This window comes from Stigmatopora nigra, chromosome 13 (genome assembly GCF_051989575.1).
Source record: "Stigmatopora nigra isolate UIUO_SnigA chromosome 13, RoL_Snig_1.1, whole genome shotgun sequence".
Lineage (NCBI taxonomy): Eukaryota > Metazoa > Chordata > Actinopteri > Syngnathiformes > Syngnathidae > Stigmatopora > Stigmatopora nigra.
In genome coordinates, this window is record NC_135520.1 from 8,241,879 (window position 1) to 8,265,865 (window position 23,987).

The 23,987-nt window shown below is 41.2% G+C and overlaps 3 protein-coding genes and 2 long non-coding RNA genes across 9 annotated transcripts in view; 2 read left to right on the plus strand and 3 right to left on the minus strand.

Annotated features, from left to right (window-relative positions):
- LOC144206633 (uncharacterized) overlaps positions 1-4,674 on the plus strand; it is a 40,832-nt gene extending 36,158 nt beyond the window's left edge. Inside the window, exons 4-5 of the long non-coding RNA XR_013328406.1 lie at positions 2,261-2,392; positions 3,954-4,674. This is a non-coding gene — a long non-coding RNA (uncharacterized LOC144206633). The remainder of the gene's footprint in view (positions 1-2,260; positions 2,393-3,953) is intronic.
- A 627-nt stretch (positions 4,675-5,301) lies between these two features.
- On the minus strand, positions 5,302-7,892 carry LOC144206634 (gap junction delta-2 protein). Of its 2 annotated transcripts, none has more exons than XM_077731699.1 (2): positions 7,260-7,892; positions 5,302-7,123 (listed from the first exon to the last, which is right to left on the minus strand). In XM_077731699.1, the coding sequence occupies exon 2, from the start codon at positions 7,039-7,041 to the stop codon at positions 6,226-6,228; it is 816 nt and encodes a 271-aa protein (XP_077587825.1). In that variant the 5' UTR covers positions 7,042-7,123; positions 7,260-7,892; the 3' UTR covers positions 5,302-6,225. The 2 variants fall into 2 exon arrangements, with proteins under 2 accessions (XP_077587825.1, XP_077587824.1); XM_077731698.1 differs by having other exon boundaries at positions 7,435-7,890.
- A 1,461-nt stretch (positions 7,893-9,353) lies between these two features.
- LOC144206677 (actin, alpha cardiac muscle 1) lies at positions 9,354-18,103 on the minus strand. Its single transcript, XM_077731770.1, has 9 exons — positions 16,439-18,103; positions 13,589-13,839; positions 12,702-13,039; positions 12,414-12,552; positions 11,646-11,970; positions 11,411-11,572; positions 11,144-11,335; positions 10,379-10,560; positions 9,354-9,585 (listed from the first exon to the last, which is right to left on the minus strand). Exons 4-9 carry the CDS (start codon positions 12,540-12,542, stop codon positions 9,442-9,444), a joined length of 1,134 nt encoding a protein of 377 aa, XP_077587896.1. The 5' UTR covers positions 12,543-12,552; positions 12,702-13,039; positions 13,589-13,839; positions 16,439-18,103; the 3' UTR covers positions 9,354-9,441.
- On the plus strand, positions 17,766-23,777 carry LOC144206678 (uncharacterized). Its single transcript, XR_013328411.1, has 4 exons — positions 17,766-18,647; positions 20,603-20,860; positions 23,243-23,312; positions 23,404-23,777. It is a non-coding gene; the product is annotated as an uncharacterized LOC144206678 (long non-coding RNA).
- aqr (aquarius intron-binding spliceosomal factor) overlaps positions 18,937-23,987 on the minus strand; it is a 35,277-nt gene continuing 30,226 nt past the window's right edge. Inside the window, exons 34-37 of one of the 4 annotated variants that reach the window (XM_077731769.1) lie at positions 22,556-22,730; positions 21,647-21,754; positions 20,211-21,571; positions 18,937-19,349 (exon numbers count right to left, since the gene is read on the minus strand). In XM_077731769.1, the coding sequence (XP_077587895.1) occupies positions 21,350-21,571; positions 21,647-21,754; positions 22,556-22,730 (505 nt within the window). In that variant the 3' untranslated portion in view covers positions 18,937-19,349; positions 20,211-21,349. Of the gene's footprint in view, positions 19,350-20,180; positions 21,575-21,646; positions 21,755-22,555; positions 22,731-23,987 lie in introns of all 4 variants that reach the window. The other 3 variants (XM_077731766.1, XM_077731765.1, XM_077731767.1) reach the window with 3 other exon arrangements.

Genomic DNA, 23,987 nt, shown 5'->3' on the forward strand with positions numbered 1-23,987 from the left:
AGCATTAACATTTTACATTTAAATCAGTACTATTATTTTATGGATGGCTTATATAGCCACCTGATTTTGACTTTAGACTAAGTTCAATAAAATAATATCTTTTTGTTATTTATGTCAATTGCCTCGCAAATATTTACTTAATCTCCCCTTAAACTGCAGTCTGGGAGAAAAAAAATCAGTTTTGCTTGCTGTTCCAGTGTCATTTTACGCGCCACAGGGAATATAATTCTTACTAAAACTACACAAACGAGGTTAGCCTTACATCCATCCTAATGAAACCTTAAACCGAATTGAAAACCCAAGTGTGTGTGTGTAGTGACACACAAAGTGACAAAAGCATCCAAAGCGCCTCCCTTTTGCCTCAAAGCTTGTCCCCTTAATAATATATCGGGCCATCAATAAAACCCTTTTGAGCTCTCCTATTAAATGACGCACCTACATCTCAGTAAGAGGATCAAAATGCGAGAGAGGTTAGTCAGAAGAAAAGGTGAGAAGAGCAACAGACTGCCATGACGAAAAAAAAGATAACGAGAAATACGTGCGGTTAGATGCCACTGTGAGAAAAAAAAAAGTGCGATTCCAATAGCAGCCTGTGGAAAATATATCTGGTTCAAACAGAGTCCAAAGGTAAAACGCAGGGGATTGATTGTACGATAAAGCACAGACAATAAATCTTACCCACATTGTGTAATCTTACAATTCCTTTAGGATTTGTTGTAAAAAAAATGAGTTCATTGCCAATATGGTGATATTTCTCTCCATTTCTTGTTTTTCTTATTTTTCTTTTTTGTTAATTCCCCACTGACACATTGCTCTCAAAATGGGAATTCTCTCTGAGTCTGCACTGCACTGCACTGCATTGTTGATTCATATTCTTCCTTTGTATGATTCAGAATTTTTATGTCACCAGCTGAAAATGAATATCAATACCTGTCTTGTCGGCATCCAGTCCAATTGGCCCGCCAATGTTCCTCACGTCTGATTAAGACCTGCCAGCCGTTGACTTTTATTGGCCACGTAATGGCGCAGAACCGAAACATTAATCAGGAACAATGGAGCCGTGTGCTGTACAAGGCTATTAGGCAGAGCGTAAGGGGTGGGGGGGGGGGGGGCTGTGTGGCTGCACAGAGTAGGTGTCAGAATGAACTGTCACCTCTCTGGGGTAATGAGTGTTCTTACTGGAAGGAAATTGTTTTTGTTTAGTTATTGAGGTCGTGGTGCTGCATCACAATGTGAACAATCTAATGAGAGTCGATACGAGAACTGACAATTGCTGCCTTTGCAGGCATGATAAAGCCTGGGTTTCAAATCTGGGCGGAGGCAGGTTTCATGTACCAGGAGGTGTAACATAGATAGTCACTTCCCAATAAAGGTTTAACTGGAATCCACTGGCAGTGAACTTGAAATGGAAGACATTTATGACTGTGAATGGAACTGGAACATCATCATTCACCTTTATAGAGCTTCCTATAAATTTGGACTTTGGGCTCATTGTGTCCTCGACCAGGTGTCCATGATCTCATAGCGAACCTGTGAGTTTGGCAAATCTGTCCACTGTATAATCCGCTAATGTTGATAATCCCTAGGAGTGGGGTCACATTTAAAACAAAAATGGATGAGAAATTAATCTTCTGTCAGGTAGAACAATCTGTCTCCACCGGCAATATCCGGCCTGGCAAAGCTGAAGCCGGCTGTTCATGTGCACAACCCAAGAACCAAATCGGAATGCCAAATCTGGTCTCTTTTGTCCCAAATACAAATGTCTCTTTTGTCCTTGACACAGTAGGCGATTACTGTCTGGATTTATTGTTTGATAATTAAAATGGACGAAATTTTCATTTTTTTTCCAATATGTGCATCATAGATGTCATGTGAGTGAAAATAGTTGTCTATTCCTTTGTACGCCCTGAAACTGATTGGAGATCAGTTCAGGGTGATGTTTGTGTTTGTCCTGTAGTCAGCTGGGATAAGGATCTGGATCCCCTTGACAATGATAAGCAGTGTGGAAAATGAATTAATAGACTATATGCACTATCACTGTCAATTTGATTGGACAGTGAGAAGTCAATCAGGATTGTAGCGCTTCATTGGATGAGAATAGTCACAGATTTGGAACATAAAATGAATCAGAAGTAGAATTGTGTCATGAATCCATCACCAGGTATTTGCCCATATATGCTGCAGTTACCATGTGAATGCCATTGTATTTTCTCAAGTGCATTTAAAAAAAGACCAACATTGTGGTGTTCTGTTTTCACAGGAGGAAAAAATGGCCTGTTCAAAGCACTTCTTACCAGCTAGATATTGTCTTTTCAAGTTGAAAGAGACATCAGGATCCATTTTTTTTCCTGAAAAGAGAGATGCAAGAAAGCACGCCAGCATTTATTCACAGGTGAAAGTCCTCATTACTATAATTTGTTTTGTATTTCTGAAAAAAAAACCCTTCACAAAGCAAATGGAGATCTTTCCTAGGAAAAGATGTTTAAAAAAAACTACAAAAATATCATTTATTCAACATATTACTAGTGAACAATATTAACAGATTTCCAAGAAAAATTGATGGTGAAATTCCACTCTTAGTCAGTATTGCAGTCTGGCCATGAAGAAGTTGTTATCATTATATTTATACTTACTAGAATGCTTCCATCAGCAGAAATTCCAACCTTCCATTCCATTGACATTTTAGAGCAAATCTATTCATGAAACCATGCATTTACATTGAGGTAGATTGGATTGTATAGCCTAGTAAACCACATCGGTGACACGCCCACAACATGCATGCATGCATCCAAATCCCCTCTTTTTGTCGGTGTAGAATTGCAAATACGAGCCCCGCAATGCACACTGACGCCTTCCCCGTCAACATTCGGGATTAAGAGCATTTCTATCTTTTGCGTGTGCACGTGTTCCGGAAGCCGAGGGGTGCTATACGACATGTTTAATCTTTAATCAAGGGGACTGAATTACACATTATAAAGTGGGATCCAGTGGAATTATACGTCTCCTAAAATTACTGCTGGTACTTTAATGCATTCTGATGCAGTTGTCATGGCAGCTTGCTTTATTGCACTAGTTTTACCTGGAAAATTCACAACAATAGAAGTCCACTTTGAGATGTCGTGCTTTATGGAAAATGAATGCCTATTCTTATATATTTTTCTTTATGTAATTGCATAGAATACCATACATGTGCAAAAATGTGTTTTAAAGGGAAATTTTACATCTAGTATAAATGACAGACATGATCAAGACCTTTTCTCCCATTTAAGCAAGCCAATTATACTTAAAAAAAAATATAGATATGTTTGATAGTGGAGGAAATAGCCATCCATCTATTTTCTCTGGTTCAAAAACAGCATCATATTGCTAATAAGTGCACCCTTGTAACGTCCGTTATGACAATGGGTATTAATGATGGTATCAGAAGGCTCAGCCTATCTGTGATTGGTTAAAATTGTTCCTTGTAGTTCCAAAATGACTGCCCCCCCATTGTATGTTGCCACTTCCTGAAAATCCTGGTTTTCATTGAGGATTTTCTTCAACTTTTGCACCTGCGAAAAAGGAAATTGTCTTTTTTTTCAAAATGTAAGCACAAAAAATAAATGAATGATGTTATTGTACTTAATAGCATCCTTTTCACTACCTCTAAGTACTCATAAGAGAGTAAGACATTCAGGTAAAACATGCCGTGAAGTGCAGTGTGTGTAATTGCATTGTGCCACAGCCCAATTATTTCTGCTGGTTTTCCCAATGTTTGAGAGGCGAGTGGAAGTTTGCTCTGGCTGGATTAAAAAAAAAAAAAAAAAAACCTCTTAAAAACCATTTTCGCTTGCGGCGATTTGTCAATGTGATGAAGGCTAATTCCTCTGCCTATTTTGTCTCGCTATGAATTGTGAGAACAAGAGAGTGGGACATCAAAGCCTCAATTTTTTTCTGTTTTTTTTTCCTTGTAGTGTTACTTTGCTTCAAGTTGAAGGAGATCATGCTGGCTGACTTCAAAATGAATGCACCACCACCACCACTCCTTTGCCCATTTCACCCGTCTTTGCAGAGTCACGCCGGCGAGAGGACTCGGCCTCCATACGTCACGTGCAATGAGCTACTGCAAGTATGTTTTTTTTTCTTTCTTTATTCTAAAGGAGGGGCAGCTTTCCTCTTTTTTTTCTTCATTACTGACCTTCAGGAACAAACCTTTCTCCTCATCATTCTCATCACAAATGAGAGGAGAAAGGTGAAGTTGAGCAGATGAAAAATTAGGCCCCTTGTCATTCTTGTACTGAATTCCGCATTAGGATGAAATGCAAAATGGAGGAACTCACAGTTACTTGTTATTTGATTAGGTACTCAACCTTTTTAATTTACTTAAAGACAATATTTAGGGAAATGCTCACCACTGTAAGTAGGCATCTGTTGCAAATTTAGAATATATTTGAAATTGTTAGTATCACTAAATATTGAAATTATCATAGAAGGACATATCAAGTCAATTTGGTTCTATTAACATTTCATTCATTATTAAAAATAAGGGTATACATCATTGTTACTGAAACCTTGCGTCATCATAGGTGGACATCACATTGGGTTTTGTTGTAGTTTTTTTTTGTGAGTATTCTGGCCTACATCACATAAAATGTAATATTCATATATTTGAAGGCTAGTTATTTATGAGGTTACCTTTTTAATGTTTAATTAAACCTTGTTAATTGCCAAAAATAGTGGCTAATTCCATAAATGGTAGATATTCAAGGCTGAATCTCATGCAGTTGTGTCTCATGCAGTTTTGTCCGCTGCATATATTAATGACTTGCATCTCAGTGATGCGGCACCTCCCGTGTGAAAGGTGTGTCCCGCAGTAGAGCGGGCGTGGCTACAGCCACTGCACCAAGGACGCTCAAATTCCCCCCTCCTTGCCACCCCCCCAATTAAACGCATTCACACTCGTGCGAAAAAAAAACAACACTTAGCCTGACGGACTTGCTGTGTACATGAATCCCACTTTTTATTTGCTCGTCATTCCTTATTCCGATGTTTTTGGTTACATTTTCAAAGCATTCTTTAAGAAAAAACAAAGCAAAACTGTAGCACCAGAGCAGTTAGTATTTTTGGATTTAAAAAAAAAATTCCAACTCAATTTGTGCTATTTTTCATACTTGGAGGTATTTTTTTTTTTAAAAAAAAGGACTTAATTTCCCACCCATGAAATAAATACAGCTGCTTGTATACATTTTCAATTCATTGAAATCAGAATAATAGCATTAAAAAAAATGGCCATCATTTAGCATCCAAGCAGGGGGAATACGCTTCTCATTGATAATGAATATTTTATTTATATATATATTTATATATATTTTTAGATGTATACATTTATATCATGTCTATATACATGTATGGCACTTGTTTACACAAAGAATAGAGAAAAGAAGCAACAAAAAAATAGAGGAAATAATATCTCTTACACTTTAACAAATGAGGCCAAAAAATAATAATAATAATAATTTATGCCCGCTTTGGTGTGTGTGTCCTACAAAGCAAAACGTGAAGGTAAAGTCACAGACGTTAGCATTCGCAGCGACGGTTGATATTAGAAAGTAATGGAGCGGCATTGTTTTTTAAGGTCAAGTGGTGTGACACAGGCAACAAAAAAAATACCAATGTGTTTATATTCTCTCTACATATCTATATGTTTATGTATATATTGATATCCTTTTGATGATGCGACTAAACTACCGGTTTAAGGTTCTGTTTTAACAAAAAAACAAAGCACATTTTTGGATTAAGCTTTCAGTTGTTTACCTTCTTTTAGTGCATTCTTCAGTCACATTAGGTACATATAGATTCCCACAGATTTGGATTGCTGCCAACCTTACTAGTATACTGTTAAATTGTATTGGTAAAATTGTTCGTTGTAAAGGGAAGGTGTACCTAATAAGTGTCCAGTGTGTAATAGTGGTCGCTCTTGTAGGAGTACAAACTGAAAAAGTTGTATCAGTGCAATCGTAATCACAAATAAGCAAGCCGGCGTATGCGTAATCCAAGCCCAAAATTCATTGAAAAAGAGGGAAAAATCAAACTTGCCCACTGTCGAAAAGTAATGACACTGATTCAGGCGTGCGTAACAGTCAAAAGTTCCAAACGCAGAAGAGGAAGAGGAGGGGTTGGGGGGGCATTGGGGGGGTTTGAAGAAGGGGAATGCGGGGTCGAGGGAGGGTGCCGGGGCTCTCCTCTTTAGACGTAAGCCGAGTCGCTGGACTGCGTGCGCCCGAAATTGGGCACACTCATGCGCGGCAGGTCCTTGTTTCGGATCTCGTAAATGGACTTCCTCCGGGCCTGCACGCCACGCACGGCCGTCTTGATCTTGCGCCAGCCCAGGTGGTTGAGCTCTGCCAGGTTGAGCACCACGCAGAAGCCGCTGACGGCAAACATGAAAACCAGGAAGACGGTCTTCTCCGTGGGCCGCGACACGTAGCACTCCACGTCCTTAATGCACGGGTAGCGGTCGCACTCGTAGACCGAGGGCACGTTGAAGCCGTATAGGAAGTACTGGCCCACCAGGAAGCCGATCTCCAGCGCGTTGCGGAACACCACCTGGATGATGTAGAAGCGCGAGATGCCCTCCTGGCGCCTCATTTTGGACTTTGTAGTTCTGGCGGCCGCCGAGTTGGGCATCTCCTTCACCTCCAGGCAATCGGGGTCGGCCTCCTTGGTGGAGTTGTCGCTGTTCTGCAGCACCACGCCATTGACCACCGTGTTCTTGATCTTCTTGGCCGAGTCATCGCCCCCTCCGCCCCCGCCGCCGCCTCCTCCCAAGATCCCGCTGCGCTTCAGAAGCGAGTCCGGCTCCTTGTCCAGGGTCAGGTAGACGGTGGAGTAGCGCCGTTCCTTCTGCTTGGCCGACTGGTGCACGGAGTAGGTGATGAAGCACAGGCTGGGCGTGCACACCATGATGATCTGGAAGACCCAGTAGCGGATGTGCGAGATGGGGAACGCCTTGTCGTAGCACGCCTGGTTGCAGCCCGGCTGCAGCGTGTTGCACACGAACATGGTCTGCTCGTCATCGTACACCGTCTCCCCCACGATGGCCACGATCAGGATGCGGAAGATCACCACCACCGTCAGCAGGATCCTTTTTCAATAAGGAGAAAAAAAATGAAAGAAGTGAAAACAAGTGAACTCGTCAGGAAGGAGCACAAAGACGCCAGTCGAGTGGCTTTTGCGCACGGGAGCTGTCCAGTGCTGAAAGCGCCTTTCTTCTTCCTTACCCATATTCAACACTACAGGGGAAACCACAACACACACACCAAAAACGAGGAAGGGGTACACACGGGTTCCTGTGGGAGGGGAGGGCACAAGACAGAAGCTGGGGGACGGTGGACCATGCTAAAGACGATCCTGGAGGCTGCTGCGGCTCTTTTTTTCTCCTTCTTCTCGCCTTACCTTCCTATCATAGTCGAGTGCTGCTGGACAGCAGCCTCCAGGAGCCTCTCTAGTATAGTCCATTCCCCCATTTCTGAGCATCCGGAGGATCAGAAGAGGGCACAAGTGGTAGTAGTGACGCTCCAGCGGTCCTTGGCCTCGGAAGCAGAAGTCTTTTAGAAGGATTTTTTTTCTTTTTTCTCCCTCTTACTCCCCCCCAAAAAAGAGTGGAAGCCTGGCGTCGGAGCGCGTCCCGCCGCGCCGAGCGTCTCTTTGTCTGCTTGCGCGTCCCGTTGCGTGTGCCGCGCGCTCCCACCGCCGCACCGCCGCCACGCTGTCCCCCGTCATGTGGTAGTGGTGGGGGGGCGGAGGGGGTTTGACTTCTAAGCCCTCCCCACTGTATGTGCACGATCCTCACATCAGGTGCCCGCGTAGAGGGGAGCTGGCGTTGAATGGCTTTGCCAGCATTAATCCGCCTTTAAGTACGGCCCCCACCTCCTGCTTCTCCTCCTCCTCCTCCTCTTCCTCCTCCTCCGGACGCACGCGCACGCCGCTTCTGCTTTGGAGTCAATCACATCACTTGAACGTAGGATGCGAGTGATGCGCGATAAAGTACGTGCAATTAGAAGCCCATATATTTGATTAAGTCTTTTGTAATACGGTTAGTCTAAAAGCGTAATTACTCAAGTTCATTCCAACTGGCGGTCATAAGATCAATTGATTCGTTTTTTTTAGTCTCCTTGCGTGGGTTTCGTCCTATACTTCCTCCCACATTCCGAAAACATGAACATTAGGTTCATTTTAAAGTCAAAATGGCCTCTATAATTGTGAATTTATGTGCCAGAGGTAGACTGCTCTGATTAATATTTCATTGCGGAATCATAGAATTATTCATTAGAATCATCCATCAACTGTCTATCGGTCTGTCCATCTGCTGATGAACTAAATTAGTGGAACAACCTGACTGTCAAGTGTTACTTCCGTCAAAAGCTGGGAAACCGGAAAGAGGGGCGGGAGACTCCCCTCCGCTGCAATAACTTAGAAGTACATATATCTTAATTATGGCTTGGTGATGTGAAGTATCCAGTCAATTTAAACCATGTTGAGATTTAAAATTCCACCAAAAATTGGGCAAAATATTGACTAAAACAGTGCCTCCCTCAGATTGATTTATTATATACACTTGCTCAGGACAATTACATATTTTTGGTAACTAAACTAACCAATCAAAAAGTGTCTTGTAAATAAAGGGGGGGCTTTAGATCGGCACATTCAATTCGATTAAATGTTTTGTTGTGAATTATCAGTCGGTGGTAAGCAATATGTTGCCGTTTTGTGTCAATTACAATGTCCTATCTTTTATGGCAAAAACGTAATTGTTCTTCTCAGTACATTGTTATATCAAGTTAGGTTTCTCTATGGTTGTGAAAGTGGATAGCTGAATATTTTCTATGTGGAGTGGCTGTGCTTAATAATGAGGACACTTTGATGCAAAATACAGCATTATTTGTTTAGTTCCTTCTTTTAAATCACCTCCTTCCCTTGTGCTGGATGGTCTTTGCCCCAATGGAAGGGGACTGTGACAAAATACTTGCCTATGTAGTGATATTAGACCTCTGAATTTGATTATTAATATTTTTTATTTCAGGAGGCTAAAATGAGGTTTGTCCATCAATGTTCCAAAAGAGATTAGAGGTCACATGACCACCTGTTTTCCCTCAATGAAACGTGGCAAGGTGGCTTATCCTCTCCGCTCGCTAATCTTTTCTAATTCAAATCTTTAATAACCTTTACTCGTCCATCACGTGAACAAAGGACACTTTTTTTTTTTTCTCCCCCCATCCGGTTTTAATTTAAGAGCAGCTCACCTTGCATTAGCCAGTCTCATTTGTCTGCTTTGACCGACCCGTAAAGAAGACAAAGAGCCTTGGTGTGGCGACTCCTGGCTTCTTGTTTATTTATAAAGCTATACATGTATAAATTGTAAACAAAGGTTGGATTGGAGTTAATGAAAAGATGTGGGAAATGTTAAAAGCACTTTCTGTGGACGATGGAGGGTCCGGCCTCATCGTACTCCTGTTTGCTGATCCACATCTGTTGGAAGGTAGACAGGGAGGCCAAGATGGAGCCTCCAATCCATACTGAGTATTTTCTCTCAGGGGGGGCGATGATCTGAATGAGAGCAAAAAGCAAAATGCTGTTTGAATGATGGTTGTGGGATTATATGTATGCAAGTATAGAAAGCTGAAAAAACTAAAGATTTTAGTCAATGTAATAATAATTGAATCCATTGGAAGTTATATTTGGAAAATAAGGGTGTTTTCTTATGTGTTATAGTTTGAAGGAAAGCAAGTCGACCTTGATTGAGGAAGAAGACACATTTAGCAATATGATTTAGTGCGTCAGGGTAGGAAATTGGCTGTTTTCATCTCAGGAAAAGTGGTGTTAATTAAATAGCTGCATTCATTTTGACTGCAAATGGTGCCCAAAAGTGAGAGAACAGTTTTGAGAAGAATTTTGTAGGGTTTTATATAATCAAGATCAAATCAGGAATAATTCATGTTTATTTCATTTACTGTGAGAGATATGAGTAAGCCCCAAATGACTGAATTCTCAATTTCTATTAATAAGTCAATGAAATAAAATAAATCATTTAGCAAGAAAGAAATGTAACATTTTTGGATCACTCTTTTCATTTAAAGATCTAAGTGTTTTTTTGGGGGGAATTTAACGCAAAAAGTCTCCTTTTTTAAAGTATTTGACCCAAAAAATTATTATTGAAATCATTCAGTGACAGTCATTGTTGGAGGAAATATTGATTATGATTATATTGGAACATAGCATTATGATAGAAAAAGAGTTGTTGTTTTTAAAAAGCTTGTTGGCTGGCTATATTTGTGGAATGAATGGCATAACTCAATGCGTAACTTTCATACAATTGGATACTGCAATGTGTCATGGCTACCTTGATCTTCATGGTGCTTGGAGCCAAAGCGGTAATTTCCTTCTGCATGCGGTCAGCTATACCGGGGTACATAGTGGTGCCGCCCGACAGGACGTTGTTGGCATACAGGTCTTTCCGGATGTCAATGTCACACTTCATGATGCTGTTGTAAGTCGTTTCGTGGATGCCGGCCGACTCCATACCTGTGTAAAAACAGGCGCACGGGGAGTTAACTTAACCATGTTTATGCCCCCACGACCCAAAGCGGAGAAAGGAACCGCCACTGCTGTCAGCTGCCGTTAACGAGGCGCGGCGGCAGACACGTCCCGACAGCTGACGGCGGCAAATGTGAACGATACGTGGCTGCTTTAAATAAGACTCGGGGGGTGGGGGGGGATAAACCTCCAGTTGGCTGTCGGAAAACGCAGCCAGAGAGAAACACTTCAAGATGAGGTTGGCTTTTATGAGGAAATGCTCAAGTATATAAGTTTGATGTCGGCTGAAGTTGTGTGACAGAAAAATGGAGATGTTTGGTTTTCTATTTGGTTGTTGTGGAGTAGGAAAATGATATAATAGGCTTCAGAATTCCATAGTTATTATTCCCTGCATTTTGACCGGTTTTCTGGCATCAATTGCACTGAAATAGGATTATTCAGCCATCTTTTGAATCATTCACCTTCCAATATTCGCACTATAGCATTCTGCTTTGTAATTGACTCTATTTGAAATTCATGAATGTATGGTCAAGTCAACTTCTGACTTTGTCAGAGATGCCGATTTACTTACCGATGAAAGAAGGCTGGAAAAGAGTCTCTGGGCAACGAAAACGCTCGTTCCCGATGGTGATCACCTGACCATCGGGAAGCTCATAGCTCTTCTCCAGGGACGAAGAAGAGGCGGCGGTGGCCATCTCGTTCTCAAAGTCCAAAGCCACGTAGCATAGCTTCTCCTTGATGTCGCGGACAATCTCACGCTCGGCTGACCAGGCAGAACGTTGACATCAGTAGAGCGGAATAAAAGAACAACTTTTTTTTGGATCTGATTGAGGCGTACCTGTCGTGACAAAAGAGTAGCCACGCTCAGTCAGAATTTTCATGAGGTAATCTGTGAGGTCACGGCCGGCCAAATCCAGACGCATTATGGCGTGGGGGAGAGCGTAACCCTCATAGATGGGCACGTTGTGCGTTACACCGTCACCAGAGTCCAGCACAATACCTGACGACAAAATTATTCAAAGTTAGTTACAGTAACATGATTGTTTTTGGTGATAGGTTGGTCGGCAACGTACCAGTCGTACGACCGGAGGCGTATAGAGAAAGCACGGCCTGGATGGCCACATACATGGCAGGTACGTTAAAGGTCTCGAACATGATTTGGGTCATCTTTTCACGATTGGCTTTGGGGTTGAGTGGCGCCTCAGTCAACAGAGTAGGGTGCTCTTCTGGGGCTACTCGCAATTCGTTGTAGAATGTGTGGTGCCAGATTTTCTCCATGTCGTCCCAGTTGGTGATGATGCCATGCTCGATGGGGTACTTGAGGGTTAGGATACCTCTCTTGCTCTGGGCTTCGTCGCCTACATAGGAGTCTTTTTGGCCCATGCCAACCATTACGCCCTAGAAACATTGCTTGGTTATAAGATTGGAGATAAAATAGATGGACAAATTGTAATTGTTTTGATTATTTTGTCTAGATTTGGTTTTTGGTAGTTCCTACACTACTGTGGACACATGGATATTTTTCTGGAGTGTCAGACTATTTCCAAAAAATGGTCAATTTGATTATGAGAAGGTTTGTCAGTAGTTTAATTTTCTTGACCGTTATTCTGTAAGTAACAGGATTTGTGGTTTTTCAGTTTCATGTTTTTAGTCTGATTTGTTAAATTCCATTTTAATGTTTTAATTTCGAGAAGATTAGTCCAACCGGTTTGTAGCCTGGTTTTGCAGTTTTTCATTTTGGTAGTCCGATTTCTGCCAGCTCAATTCCATTTTACTGTTTTAATTTGAAGAATATTAGTCGAACTGGTTGGTTAACACAACGTAAACTATTTATCCTTTACCTGGTGACGAGGGCGGCCAACAATGGAGGGGAAAACAGCACGAGGAGCGTCATCTCCTGCAAATCCAGCCTTTACTAGACCAGAACCATTGTCGCACACGAGGGCGGTAGTCTCATCGTCGTCACACATGTTGTTGCCTCTGTAACATTTTGGAAAGTGGATGGTTAGGAAATCCTTCATAGAAAATATTGAAATTAAAATCACAACATGGTTATTCAATAGTACAAATCAAGTCCCAAATCCATCTTCTTGCCATAAATCCACATTTGCATCAGTTCTCGTACTCACCAAATCAGCACCAGGCACTTTTAGGATTTGGGGAGAGTGTTAAACTAGCGGCTGTCGTCGTGTCAGCTCAGCGTACTTTATAGCCTGCGAGGGGGGCTGTTCTTTGTCTGTTTTTGGTAACCCTGTCGCTCCATTGACAACTGTGCTCCATGAATGGCATGACATGGACATGCAAGTCCATCTGGGCCATCTTTGGGTGGTGGCATGGCTCATGTGGAAGATGAGCATCTTCTTTAGATCTTGACTCAACACTGAGGACTCTCCTTGGGATTGTGAACAGTGGGACCTTTTTATCTCCTGATGTAATGTCAGCTCATCTTTTGCCTTCATTAAGACATCTGAAAAAGTGCGGTGGGCACATTTTCTTTAATGTTTTTACACCCGTTTTTCATACCAATAAATATTAATTCTTTAAGATTTTACTGAGTAATAACAACTACTTCAAAAAGATGTTAGAAGTATGTATAATCCAAATTTTAGTGATGTCAAGACTAATATATTTTAGCATTTTTGACTTATCCTATTTAGTGCAGCTGACTTGTCTATGGACAGAAACAATTTCTTTCTTTCTTTTACATTTAATTATGTTTTAATGCTTTTCCAAAATATACACCATGATTTCAAATGATCACAAATATGCTTGTTTTCTTGTAAGGAAAACATATCTAAATTGCAGAATAAAATACTAAAAACTGACATGAAAAAGAATGTTTAGAAATACATTCATAGGATTTCATCATTTCTTGCTTTGAGTAAAAATAATAATTATGCATCTAAATATTTATAAAATGCCTTAGTCAGATGTTCTGGTACCCAAAAGCCCAATCCTATTCATCTTCTAGAATTCTTTTAACTACTCTGTATATACTTTCCTATTATTGACGTACCTCTTTGCAACTATTCTGTCTAGCAAGACACTCTCTCCGCCACTGGACTGTCATTTGACCGTTTCTTTTGTTCAGTTTATTTTGGGGGGCTTGCTGGGCCCCATTGCAAAGATCCAGTTTAAATGTCTGGACGCACAATAGCACTACTTTCAAGCGGCAAATGTGGAGGGCTTCTCAAACAGCTGGTGTCTGCAGCTGTTACCATTTTCAAGGCTTTGGAGTACAAAGGGGAGTATCGATAGCCCCCTGGCCTGCTAAAATAGAAAAGGGTTAATTCCTTCATTTCATCTATGACATACTAAATATACCACATATTTAACCATGCTGGCAAATATTTGTGGTCTAAGGCTGAAGGTACAAGGTCATATATTCGGTGATGAATAGTAAATGAATTAACAATTCTACTGAAGTAAAGTGATGCAAAATGCCCTACAGATAGGCAACTAGTCTAGGACAGGGGTAGGCAAACTTTTTGGCCTGGGGGGGCTACATTGAATTTAAAGATTTGACAGATGGGCCGTGTCAGCACAAGATATGATACATATAAAAAAGTGCATCCATTAACAGTACATATGAAACATAAACAGAAAAAAGGACCAAAGTATTAACATACTCATTAAAGTATAAAGTACAAAGTAAAGTAAAAAGTATAAAGTAAAGTAAAAAGTATAAAGTAAAGTAAAAAGTATAAAGTAAAGTAAAAAGTATAAAGTAAAGTAAAAAGTATAAAGTATAAAGTATAAAGTAAAAAGTATAAAGTAAAGTAAAAAGTATAAAGTACAAAGTAAAGTAAAAAGTATAAAGTAAAGTAAAAAGTATAAAGTAAAAAGTATAAAGTAAAAAGTATAAAGTAAAAAGTATAAAGTACAAAGTAAAGTAAAAAGTATAAAGTACAAAGTAAAGTAAAAAGGAATGTATTAAGATATATTAAAATGTAATTTATAAAAAGATAGAGGGGCTGTAAAACACAAAAAAACATAAGAGTGGACAAAGCTACTACCAGTGGCTTCTGCGTGAAGGTGTCATCTTGGGGAAGAAAAAACAAAACAAAACAAAACAATAAAAACATTATTTAGACAACATTGGTGAGCCGGATGTGGCCCGTGGGCCTTAGTTTGCCCATGTCCGGTCGAGAACGTAGTCAGCTGGCTTAGACTCCAACAACCCCCACCACCCTTTTGAGGATGTGCGGGATGGATGATGAATGGATATTCCAATTTTGAACCCTGTGGTTTGTAGATTTTTTTTTTTAACCCTGAACCACAGACTGTGTGGAAAAAAGGCTTCCCAACAATTCACCATACTGCCAAAATATCTTCTTCCTTGAAGAAAAATCATTTGCAGATGCTGACAATGTCTATTCTTTGCGACGTCAGCACAGCCAGTGCCTCAGGGACGTGTCTTGTTGTGACATGTGCCATATTCGGCTTTTATTCACCGCCCGGGCAAATATGGAGGCAAGCGGGGTGACATTGCCGCTCGGCGCCAAACAGCGGCGACGTTGCGGAAAAAGGGCCAATGGCGGAGGAGCCGCCGAGGTTTCCCGCCACCGCGGCCACGCGGATGAGGAGAACAGGATATATAAAGGGCACACAGCGAGCCGTGAATCATATGTTGTTGGCAGCGGACCCCCAGCGATGACCTCGCTGCTTGGTTGGCCTCTTACGTAACAAATAAAAATTTACAGCATTCGCTGTTCCAACATTGCAAAAAAAACTCAACAAACCTTTAAACCCCCCCCCCCCCCCCCATTGGAATTTCTCAGGCTCTTGTGGATATTTTTCAATTATGGCAAATATGCCCAAGTCTTACTATCATTAATTTCACAAAAATTAAATGATTGAATGCTGCTAAAAGTTCAAATATAATATGTCCCATTTTTGTCCCCTTTAAAAAAAAAAAAAGAAAACTCAAGGGCAAAGTCAGGGAGTGTACTTATGTTTTGTATCATTTAATACGCCAGTCAGGCATGAATCCTGAGGGTCAATATTTTTGTAAGAGCTTTTGAAATCTTCACTAACTTTCTATGAATAGAAACACTTCCCTCAACATGATAAAGAACGGCCACAAAAAGGATGTCAGCATTTCTTGTTGCTAACTTTGGCCAAAATTCAGTTGGTTTTCTTTTTGACTAATGTTTTAGTCTTTCATTGAGTGAAGTATAAACTTCAAATCATTGCAATTCAAGAAACCTGAAAAATATTGCATGTCAAAAGCAGAGTTGTTATTTTATTTTACAAACATGTTCTAGAATACACAGTTTTCCCCACAAAAAAAGTATTTGACAATCATCTTGACATGAAGAAAACATATTTGATATATAATGCAAGAAAATGCATCAACTTTTTGATTAATGTGACAGCTTACAAACAAATTGCATAAACAGTTAAATAAAATGAATCATAACAAAAACTATTTTTCTTGTGAAAAAGGTCCAGACAAATTAACCCTGAATCTCAAACATGTGAGGCCAACACACTCACCACTCATCAAAGGTAAAACATTTTTGAAAAAGACCATGTATAATAAGGCTTTTATTCTTAAAATAAGACAGAGTATATACTAAGTCTTTTTTCTTATAAAAAAAAAAAACAACAAAGTATAGTATGCTTTGTAAGCTCACCTGATTTTTCCCACTTGAAAATACAATAAAGTACTAAGTATGATCTGGGATGAAAAAGAGACAAAACAACAAATACCACTGACTCATTTTTGAGAGTGGTGGCCCAGTGGCTAAGTCATCAGTTTCCCACTTCTTTGGTCCTGGGTTCAAATCCCAGTGCAGGCAAAGATTTTCCCAATATTATTCAGGTAAATGAAGGATATGAGAGTACAAGTACTACTGCTTACCCTCACAGGGTGGTGGCCCAGTGGCTAAGTCATCAGTCTGCTACCTCTGTGTTCCTGGGTTCAAATCCTGGTGCCTGCAAATATTTTCCAAATATTATTCGGGTAAATGAATGAGATAAAAGTATAAGTACTACTGCTTTCTCTCATAGGGTGGTGACCCAGTGGTTAAGTCATCAGTCTCCCACACCAGTGGTCATGGGTTCAAATCCAAGTGCATGCAAAGATTTTCCCAATATTATGCAGGTAGATGAATGAGACAAAAGTATAAGTATTACTACTTTCTCTCACAGGGTGGTGGCCCAGTGGCTAAGTCATCAGTCTGTCGCCTATGAGGTCCTGGGTTCAAATCCCAGTGCAGGCAAAGATTTTCACAATATTATGCAGGTAGATGAATGAGACAAACGTATAAGTATTACTACTTTCTCTCACAGGGTGGTGGCCCAGTGGCTAAGTCATCAGTCTGTCGCCTATGAGGTCCTGGGTTCACATCCCAGTGCAGGCAAAGATTTTCACAATATTATTCAGTTAAAAGAATAAGTTCTAATGCCTAAGTGTTTAAGTGTTTAAGTGTATAAGTATTCAGTGGTGGATGAAAGATTTTGTCAAAAAAATGACTAAGTGTTTCACCCCATTTCCTTGGATAAAACGTTTCAACACCTACGTATAAGTGGGGCACGAGTTGGTGTAGTGGGTTGCACACTCGCCTTTGCACCGAGAGAACGTGAGTTCGCTTCCCGGTGTCGGCGGTTCACTGACCAAGCAAGCGGTCGAGGGTCGGCCGAAGGCCGACCCGAGAACGCCTTTCGCACATACAGGTCCATCAAGTGTCTTCCGAACTGCCGAAGGCAGTTCGGAATATAACCTTTTGCTGAAAAGTATGACTAAGTGTTTAATAAAAATTAAAAAGTTTTTCTTTTTTTTTTTTTCTTCTTGTTCCATTTCCAGACTGCTTGCCTCAGTGATCAGCCAAAGGGCGACAGCGGGAATCGAACCCAGGTCTCCCACATGGGAGTCCAGTGAACTAACCTCTGCGCCAACCAAGTGACTACACTTTTCTATGTAATCATTTGAGTGTCTTGACAGGAAGTTCACACAAACAACTAAGTGAAAATATGTCGCAGCCGGGATTCGAACCCAGGTCTCCCCGACGGGAGTACAGTGAACTAACCTCTGCGCCAACCAGGCAGCTACACTTTTCCTTGTAATCATTTGAGTGTCTTGACAGGAAGTTCACACAAACAACTATGTGAAAATATGTCGCAGTCGGGATTCGAACCCAGGTCTCCCCGACAAGAGTGCGGTGACCAAACCTCTGCGACACCAGGCAGCTACACTTTCCACTGTAATCATTTGAGTGTTTTGACAAGAAGTCCACAGAAACAACTAAGTGAAAAATTGTCCCAACCGGGATTTGAACCCAGGCCACCCAGATGAGAGACGGGTGAGTTAACCTCTACACTACCTCCCCCTTCCAGACTCACTCCTGATTTGAACTTGTTTCCACCTCAAGTTTTGACCCAATGTTTTTGCCACTGGACCACAGCAGTAATTATAAGGGAAAAATAAGTCAGATTTATCCTCTTACCTCAACTCCATTGGAAAAAAAGATGATCACTCCAAGTGCTGGATTGGAACTTACTCCTGATTTGAACTTGTTTCCACCAAAGATTCAGATACAGCATTTTTGGACCTATGATGATCACAAGAAGAAATTATCAAAAGTCATATTTGTCCTCTTCATTACCTCAACTCCATTGGTAAACAAGATGAGCACTCTGTGTTGGATTGGAACTCACTTCTGATTTGAACCTGTTTCCACCTCAGGTTCTGACCCAATGTTTTTGCCACTGCACCACAGCAACAACTAGAAGGAGAATAATCAGAAGTCAGATGTATACTCTTTAATACCTCAACTCCATTGGAAAAGAAGATGGATTGGAACTCACTCCTGATTTGAACTTGTTTCCACCATAGATTCAGATACAGCATTTTTGGACCTATGATGATCACAAGAAGAAATTATCAAAAGTCACATTTGTCCTTTTCATTATCGCAACAAAATGGGTGCTCTGTGCTGAATTGGAACTCACTCCTGATTTGAACTTGTTCCCAATTCAGAGACTGACTTGATGACCTTGCCACTGGCTTTTTTTCTTTAGAAAAAAACGGCATAGTCGTTAATCTTTTTCGTCACAAACGACATAGTATGGTAAGTCATTTTTTTTCTTGAAAAAATTACCATGTATAGTAAGGATGTTTTACTATAGAAAGGACAGCAAAATATATACTTTTGAAAATGTTAAAACTAGTTATTAAAATTGTAATTTCATAGGAAAAATAGATGTATTACATACCATCCCCAAAAGTCATTGAAAAATAAATACCAAACCACGATTAAGAAAACATTGCACTGTAAAACCAAAACAATACAGGCAAAGTTTGACTTTTTCTCCTGTGAACAAACATGAGCGAGAAAAATTTAGTCAGCAGTCGCAGGCACAAGTTCAAAGCAGGTTTAATCGCATTAGAAGTTTGCATTCACAAGTCAGAGCGACACTATTGTTCAATGCTTATCTCATTCACGCAGCGTCATCGTCAACGAAACGCCGCGAAGCAGAGCGAGTGACAAACCCACGCTCACTAATGCCAGCTGTTGTCGTGACCGTTATCGGCATCGTAAAAATCGTTAACACAGGGGCTTGCACTGCTTCATGTTGAGGGCGCAGGTGCGGCCCAGGTTGGCGCCCTCCAGAAGCAGGTCAGACAGTCGGTCTAGGCCCAGGCAAGTGGTCAGGGGACTGACCAGGCCATAGAGACCCCCCAGGGTGATGCCGATGGGCCAGCCAAAGAACAGGAGTAGGAGTAGCCAGACGATGCACCAAATACACGAGCCCAAGTTTGCCATTCTGCTCTGGGACACACAAGAGTAGCATTTAAAAATGTGGAATGGACTCATCACTAAAGATTGTAACACTCAATGGGCAAACTTAAGAATTTGGCATATATGCTTTTTTATTTCCCTACAATTTTTACAAGTGGAATTTATGCTTCTGCCAACTCTTAATTCACATCTTTTTTTTTAAATCAGTTGTACAGAATACAATTGGGTGTGATTGCTTGTTGCATTGCGCTCATGCTGCAGAGTGCAAACAAATAATTCACCCTGTCTGCGATAGGAAAAACCAACGGTAGTCAAGACTCTCAATCAGGAAATGTCAATATGACTTTTCCCCACTCCACATATGCTCAAAAAGTTGTGCTTTTCCATCAAACTTAAGTCTTAAGTCACTGTTAGGAACACATACTAGTCAAGTTTACACACCTAATGTACTATTACTTTCAAAATGAACAGCAACATGCCAATTTACATGCAAACCGCAAAATACACAAGTTTACTGTCAGGTTAGACATTTTAAGTATTTTCATTGTGCATCGTTGTAGCGACATGATTAATTTCGCAGGCTGCCCTTACATAGTTCAGTTCATTTTATTATTTGGAAACCACCCTAACCAAGATTAAATCCTACCTTCATAGTCTCTATATCCCATCTCCAAGCATGATTTCATTTCCTTAAAAGCAAATCTTTTTCTTTTTTCCCTGTCAAAAAACTAATCCTCCTTTCAGGGCCAGTAGAACAAGCCTCAAGATTTTACTCATCTTATTAGTAGTAGTCCCTACCTCAAGTTTTTTTAGAAGGTCAGCATCTTGCCCCCAAAAAGTAGCAATGAACCCAATGAATACCTGTCGTGGGATAACAAAAGACATGTTCACCTTCAGGCCAAGCCGCTGCAGATTTCTCGTCTGGTGGTTGCTTTCCTCGCAGCACACTTCCCAGGGACTCAAATGTAATAATTAGAGACAACGTGGAGGTTGTTAGCAAAAAGACAGAAGCTTGAGTAAGAAGGCAGGAGCAGGATGTTACACAATGTTCTTGTTCATGTGACTGACTGTAAAACACTAGTAATGCAGTCATGGGGTTGACTTTTTAGGGAAGAAAAAAAGGAATGTGTGGATTTACAATGGACATTTGAGGAGGAAGAGTCACGTTAACCTTGTAAAAAAAAATTCTAAACTACTGCATGTCATAAGAACACTAATTTTTTTTCAATTGTAAAACAACAAAAAGTATTTATCCATTTTCTTAACCACTTTATACTCACTAGGGTCACAGAGGGTGTTGGAGCCTATCTCAGCTGACTTCGGGCCAGAGGCTGGGGACACCCTTAATCGACGGCCGGCCAGTTGCAGGGCATGAGGAGATGAACACAACCATTTAGAGTGTCCATATGGCCTACCGTGCATGTTTTTTGGAATGTGGGAGGAAACCTGGAAAAAAAACCATGCAGACCTAGGGAGAACACGCAAACTCCACACAGGCCTGGATTTGAATTATGAAGTCACCAGACTGCCACTTTTAAAAGGTAATCATTGTTAAATCCCACCACAATTTCCTCAATAGATGTAAATACACAATATTTGACAATATGTGAAGAACCTAAACTAGAAATAGTTTCCCATGTGGAAAAGATTATATTAAGAGAGTGGGTAAAGGAAACTGAGTTTGGCTGTTAAGACCTTGGGCTGCCTCGGGGCATAGAGGTTAACTTACCTAACTTCAGTGTGGGCAGGTGCAGGTTCAATTCCCACTGGTGGCAGCATGATTACATGAATGGTCAGTTGCCTGTGTTCCCTAAGGCTGACTGGCAACCAGGGTGTAGTATGGCCCTTACCTGAAGCCAGCTGGGTTAGGCTCCAGCAATCATTTCCCAGGATGCACCGTATTAAAGATGAATTAATGATTGCATTGGTCTCCCAAATAAAACTAATGAATAGAATTTAATTAAAAAAAAGATCAGTTACACTTTGGATCCACTTTGTTTTCTCAAATAGTCTCAAGTACGCTCCCTCAATTAATGCTCTTCTTCCTTTACTCCTTCCTCTTCATCACTGTCCTGTCCAGGGTGATCGGGCATCTGGGTCACTTCCTGTTTTTCTTCCAACTCAGACTTTTGCTGAGCTACATTGACCTTTCCCTCTTCTGCCTCTTGGCTCTCCGTCTCCATGGGAGTTGGCTCCGGGGCCTCTTCCTTTATCTCATCTGACTCTGCCTGCGGCGGCGGCTTGGCTAGTTGCTGCTGCAGACAAACGGTTACAAATTTCCCTCACATCCATTGACTCAATTACTCATATTAAATGGGTGTAGTTACCTGATTCTTTTGCGAAGTCTTTATCATGTGCATGTACATATTGTACACTAGATTGGCCATCTCCGGCATGTTTTGGATAACCTGGTCCGGACAGTCGGTAGCATCTCTCTGAAAATTGCCAAAGTTGTAATTAATTCAAGAATTAAGTCAAACTGACACATTTACTGACATTGAACTGAACCGTGGAAACGTCCACTCGAGAAGGTTTTGATAAGATGACAATGGCGTGACTGGAATGGTTTGCAATGCCAGTTTAGCGCAGTGTGCCAGAACATAAGCCTTCTAATTTGCATCTGCATGTGGTGGTGATGTGGGAGTTGGGTGAGCCTTACTGAGTGCTTGAGCAGGGGCCACATGTGTGTGCCCAAAAGAGCTGTCCCCGCTGGTGGGGCGGAGCCAACACTATTCAGTCAGAGAAGTGTAAGAGACCCCGGGCGGATTTTGGACACACGCACTGGCAGGCCAGACGTGTTGGACCAGACAGCCGGTGAGGTGGGCTTTTGGGAGATTGTGGGGGTTTGCCATCTGACCTTAGGGGGCTACGGGCAGTTGGTTAAAAGTGGGGTCTCTATTTTCCCAAATGTGCTGAATGTTGTTAACTGAGCTGCCCAAAGTACAAAACCGGCAATTTTTATATGGTTATTTACATTGCATACCAATATATCAATTATTTAGGACTTGTGAGTTTGACCAATTATTCCATTTTAAAACTGCCTGCAGGGAGGTCTCAAGATCTCACCTGTTTTGTTGTTCTAAGTGAGAACACTTAATAAAATGGATACTTTAGAATTAAATGTTTAGGATGTGTACACACTGATCACTAGAGTGGAATTTTGCGTTTTAGGTTCATGTTATACGTGAAGAATGAAATCGCCCAATCCCAAAAATGTGTACGCTCATCCTACGTACCGGCTGCTCCTGGCTGTAGTATTCGTGCGGCCGGATGTGCAGCTGCAGGGGGCGCTCCGTGAGCTGGTTGAAGGCGGGCGTCAGCTCAAAGCAGTTCTGGAACAGTGCCACCCGGGCGAAGATGTACAGGCCCAAACGTGCTCGGGACATGGCCACAACCAGTCGCCTCACATCCCTGAGGAGAGTGTAGCAGGATTAGTGAGGCAAAAGATGATGCTTTTAGGTCAAAAGTGCTTTGTATGGAAAGCCATTTTTTTGCTGTCACACAGATGTCCCGATGCATCTAATAATCTAAATGAGTGACGCTGCAATGGCTATGCTTCTCTTTGGGTAACCGTCTGAAGAGGATGGGTGGCGTGACTGCTCTTCTGGCTACGATGAACTAAAAAGGGATTAGAAGCGTGAGAGAAAGAATTCTTCAGGGGATCACGAGGCACATGCTTTTCAACTTGTATATTTTCAAAGTTCCAATGAAAAATACAAAAAAGAACAAGTTTTGGTGGACTGATTAGGCACTTTGGTTAATGTAAAAGGGATTTTGCATCAATAATCTACATAGGCAGCTCAACTATTGAAATAAGAAGCATCTTGTACCAATCAAACCATATAAATGTGTATATTAGTCCAAAGTGGCAGGAATGTATTTTCATCAGCAATCATGCACTTACAAAAATTGGTTATTTTCAGACATGAAGGAATATGGGAGAGCTTGAAATTGCTGCTGACCCAAGGAGGATTATTGCATCTGCACATCCCTGTGAGTGACATTTTATTCATTTTTAAGCACTGGGGGATCTTAATGGAGCAACTCAATGAGGCTAATTAACCAGCTCGTTTTATGCTTGTAGGATGTCTGAATATTTGAAGTGGGGGAATACAAGCTTGTCTGGCTATTCCAAGAGCAATTTGTGATTTGACAGAGAGAAGTCTGGCACACAATGTGCCACGTGTCTACCTGATTAAGAAGATGAATGCTTTGAAAGTGCTTGATGAGTTAAAGATGGAGTCCTTGTGAAGTCGAATGAGAAGGATAAACAAAACTCCACAGAGACAAAGTACTGCAGCCACAACCAATGAAAACCAAGAGAAGAGAGGAGCTGAGCCAATGGGGGCAAACGGTTGCCTGTGGACATGGCACCGAGCGAGAGACGCCCACCTGGGCAGCGCTGTGTGACACGCCAGGGCACAGTGGACCAGCACTATGTGAGTGTGTGTGTTTACAAGTCAGAGTGGGTCTGCATCTGTGCATCCCTGTCAAATTGTGTGAATGTGTTTCTGTGTGCTACTATTTGCTAAAAAGAAGGTATAAATATTGTACTTTTACTGTATTTCGTCAATTTTGTTGAATGAAGATTGTACCATTTTATTCAAATTGTGGTGGACAGAAATTGTTTGTTAATTAGTTTCTTTCTGTTTTATTAAGTAATGATGC

Excerpts from the sequence above, each read along its gene's own strand:
- LOC144206634 (XM_077731698.1), bottom strand. The coding sequence starts at position 7,505 with ATGGGGGAATGGACTATACTAGAGAGGCTCCTGGAGGCTGCTGTCCAG. Across the intron at positions 7,124-7,434 it reads CACTCGACTATGATAGGAAG|GATCCTGCTGACGGTGGTGG; the intron begins GTAAGGCGAGAA and ends TTATTGAAAAAG.
- LOC144206677 (XM_077731770.1), bottom strand. The coding sequence starts at position 12,542 with ATGTGTGACGACGATGAGACTACCGCCCTCGTGTGCGACAATGGTTCT. Across the intron at positions 11,336-11,410 it reads CTACTCTTTTGTCACGACAG|CCGAGCGTGAGATTGTCCGC; the intron begins GTACGCCTCAAT and ends CTGCCTGGTCAG. Across the intron at positions 10,561-11,143 it reads TTTCCAGCCTTCTTTCATCG|GTATGGAGTCGGCCGGCATC; the intron begins GTAAGTAAATCG and ends GTTTTTACACAG.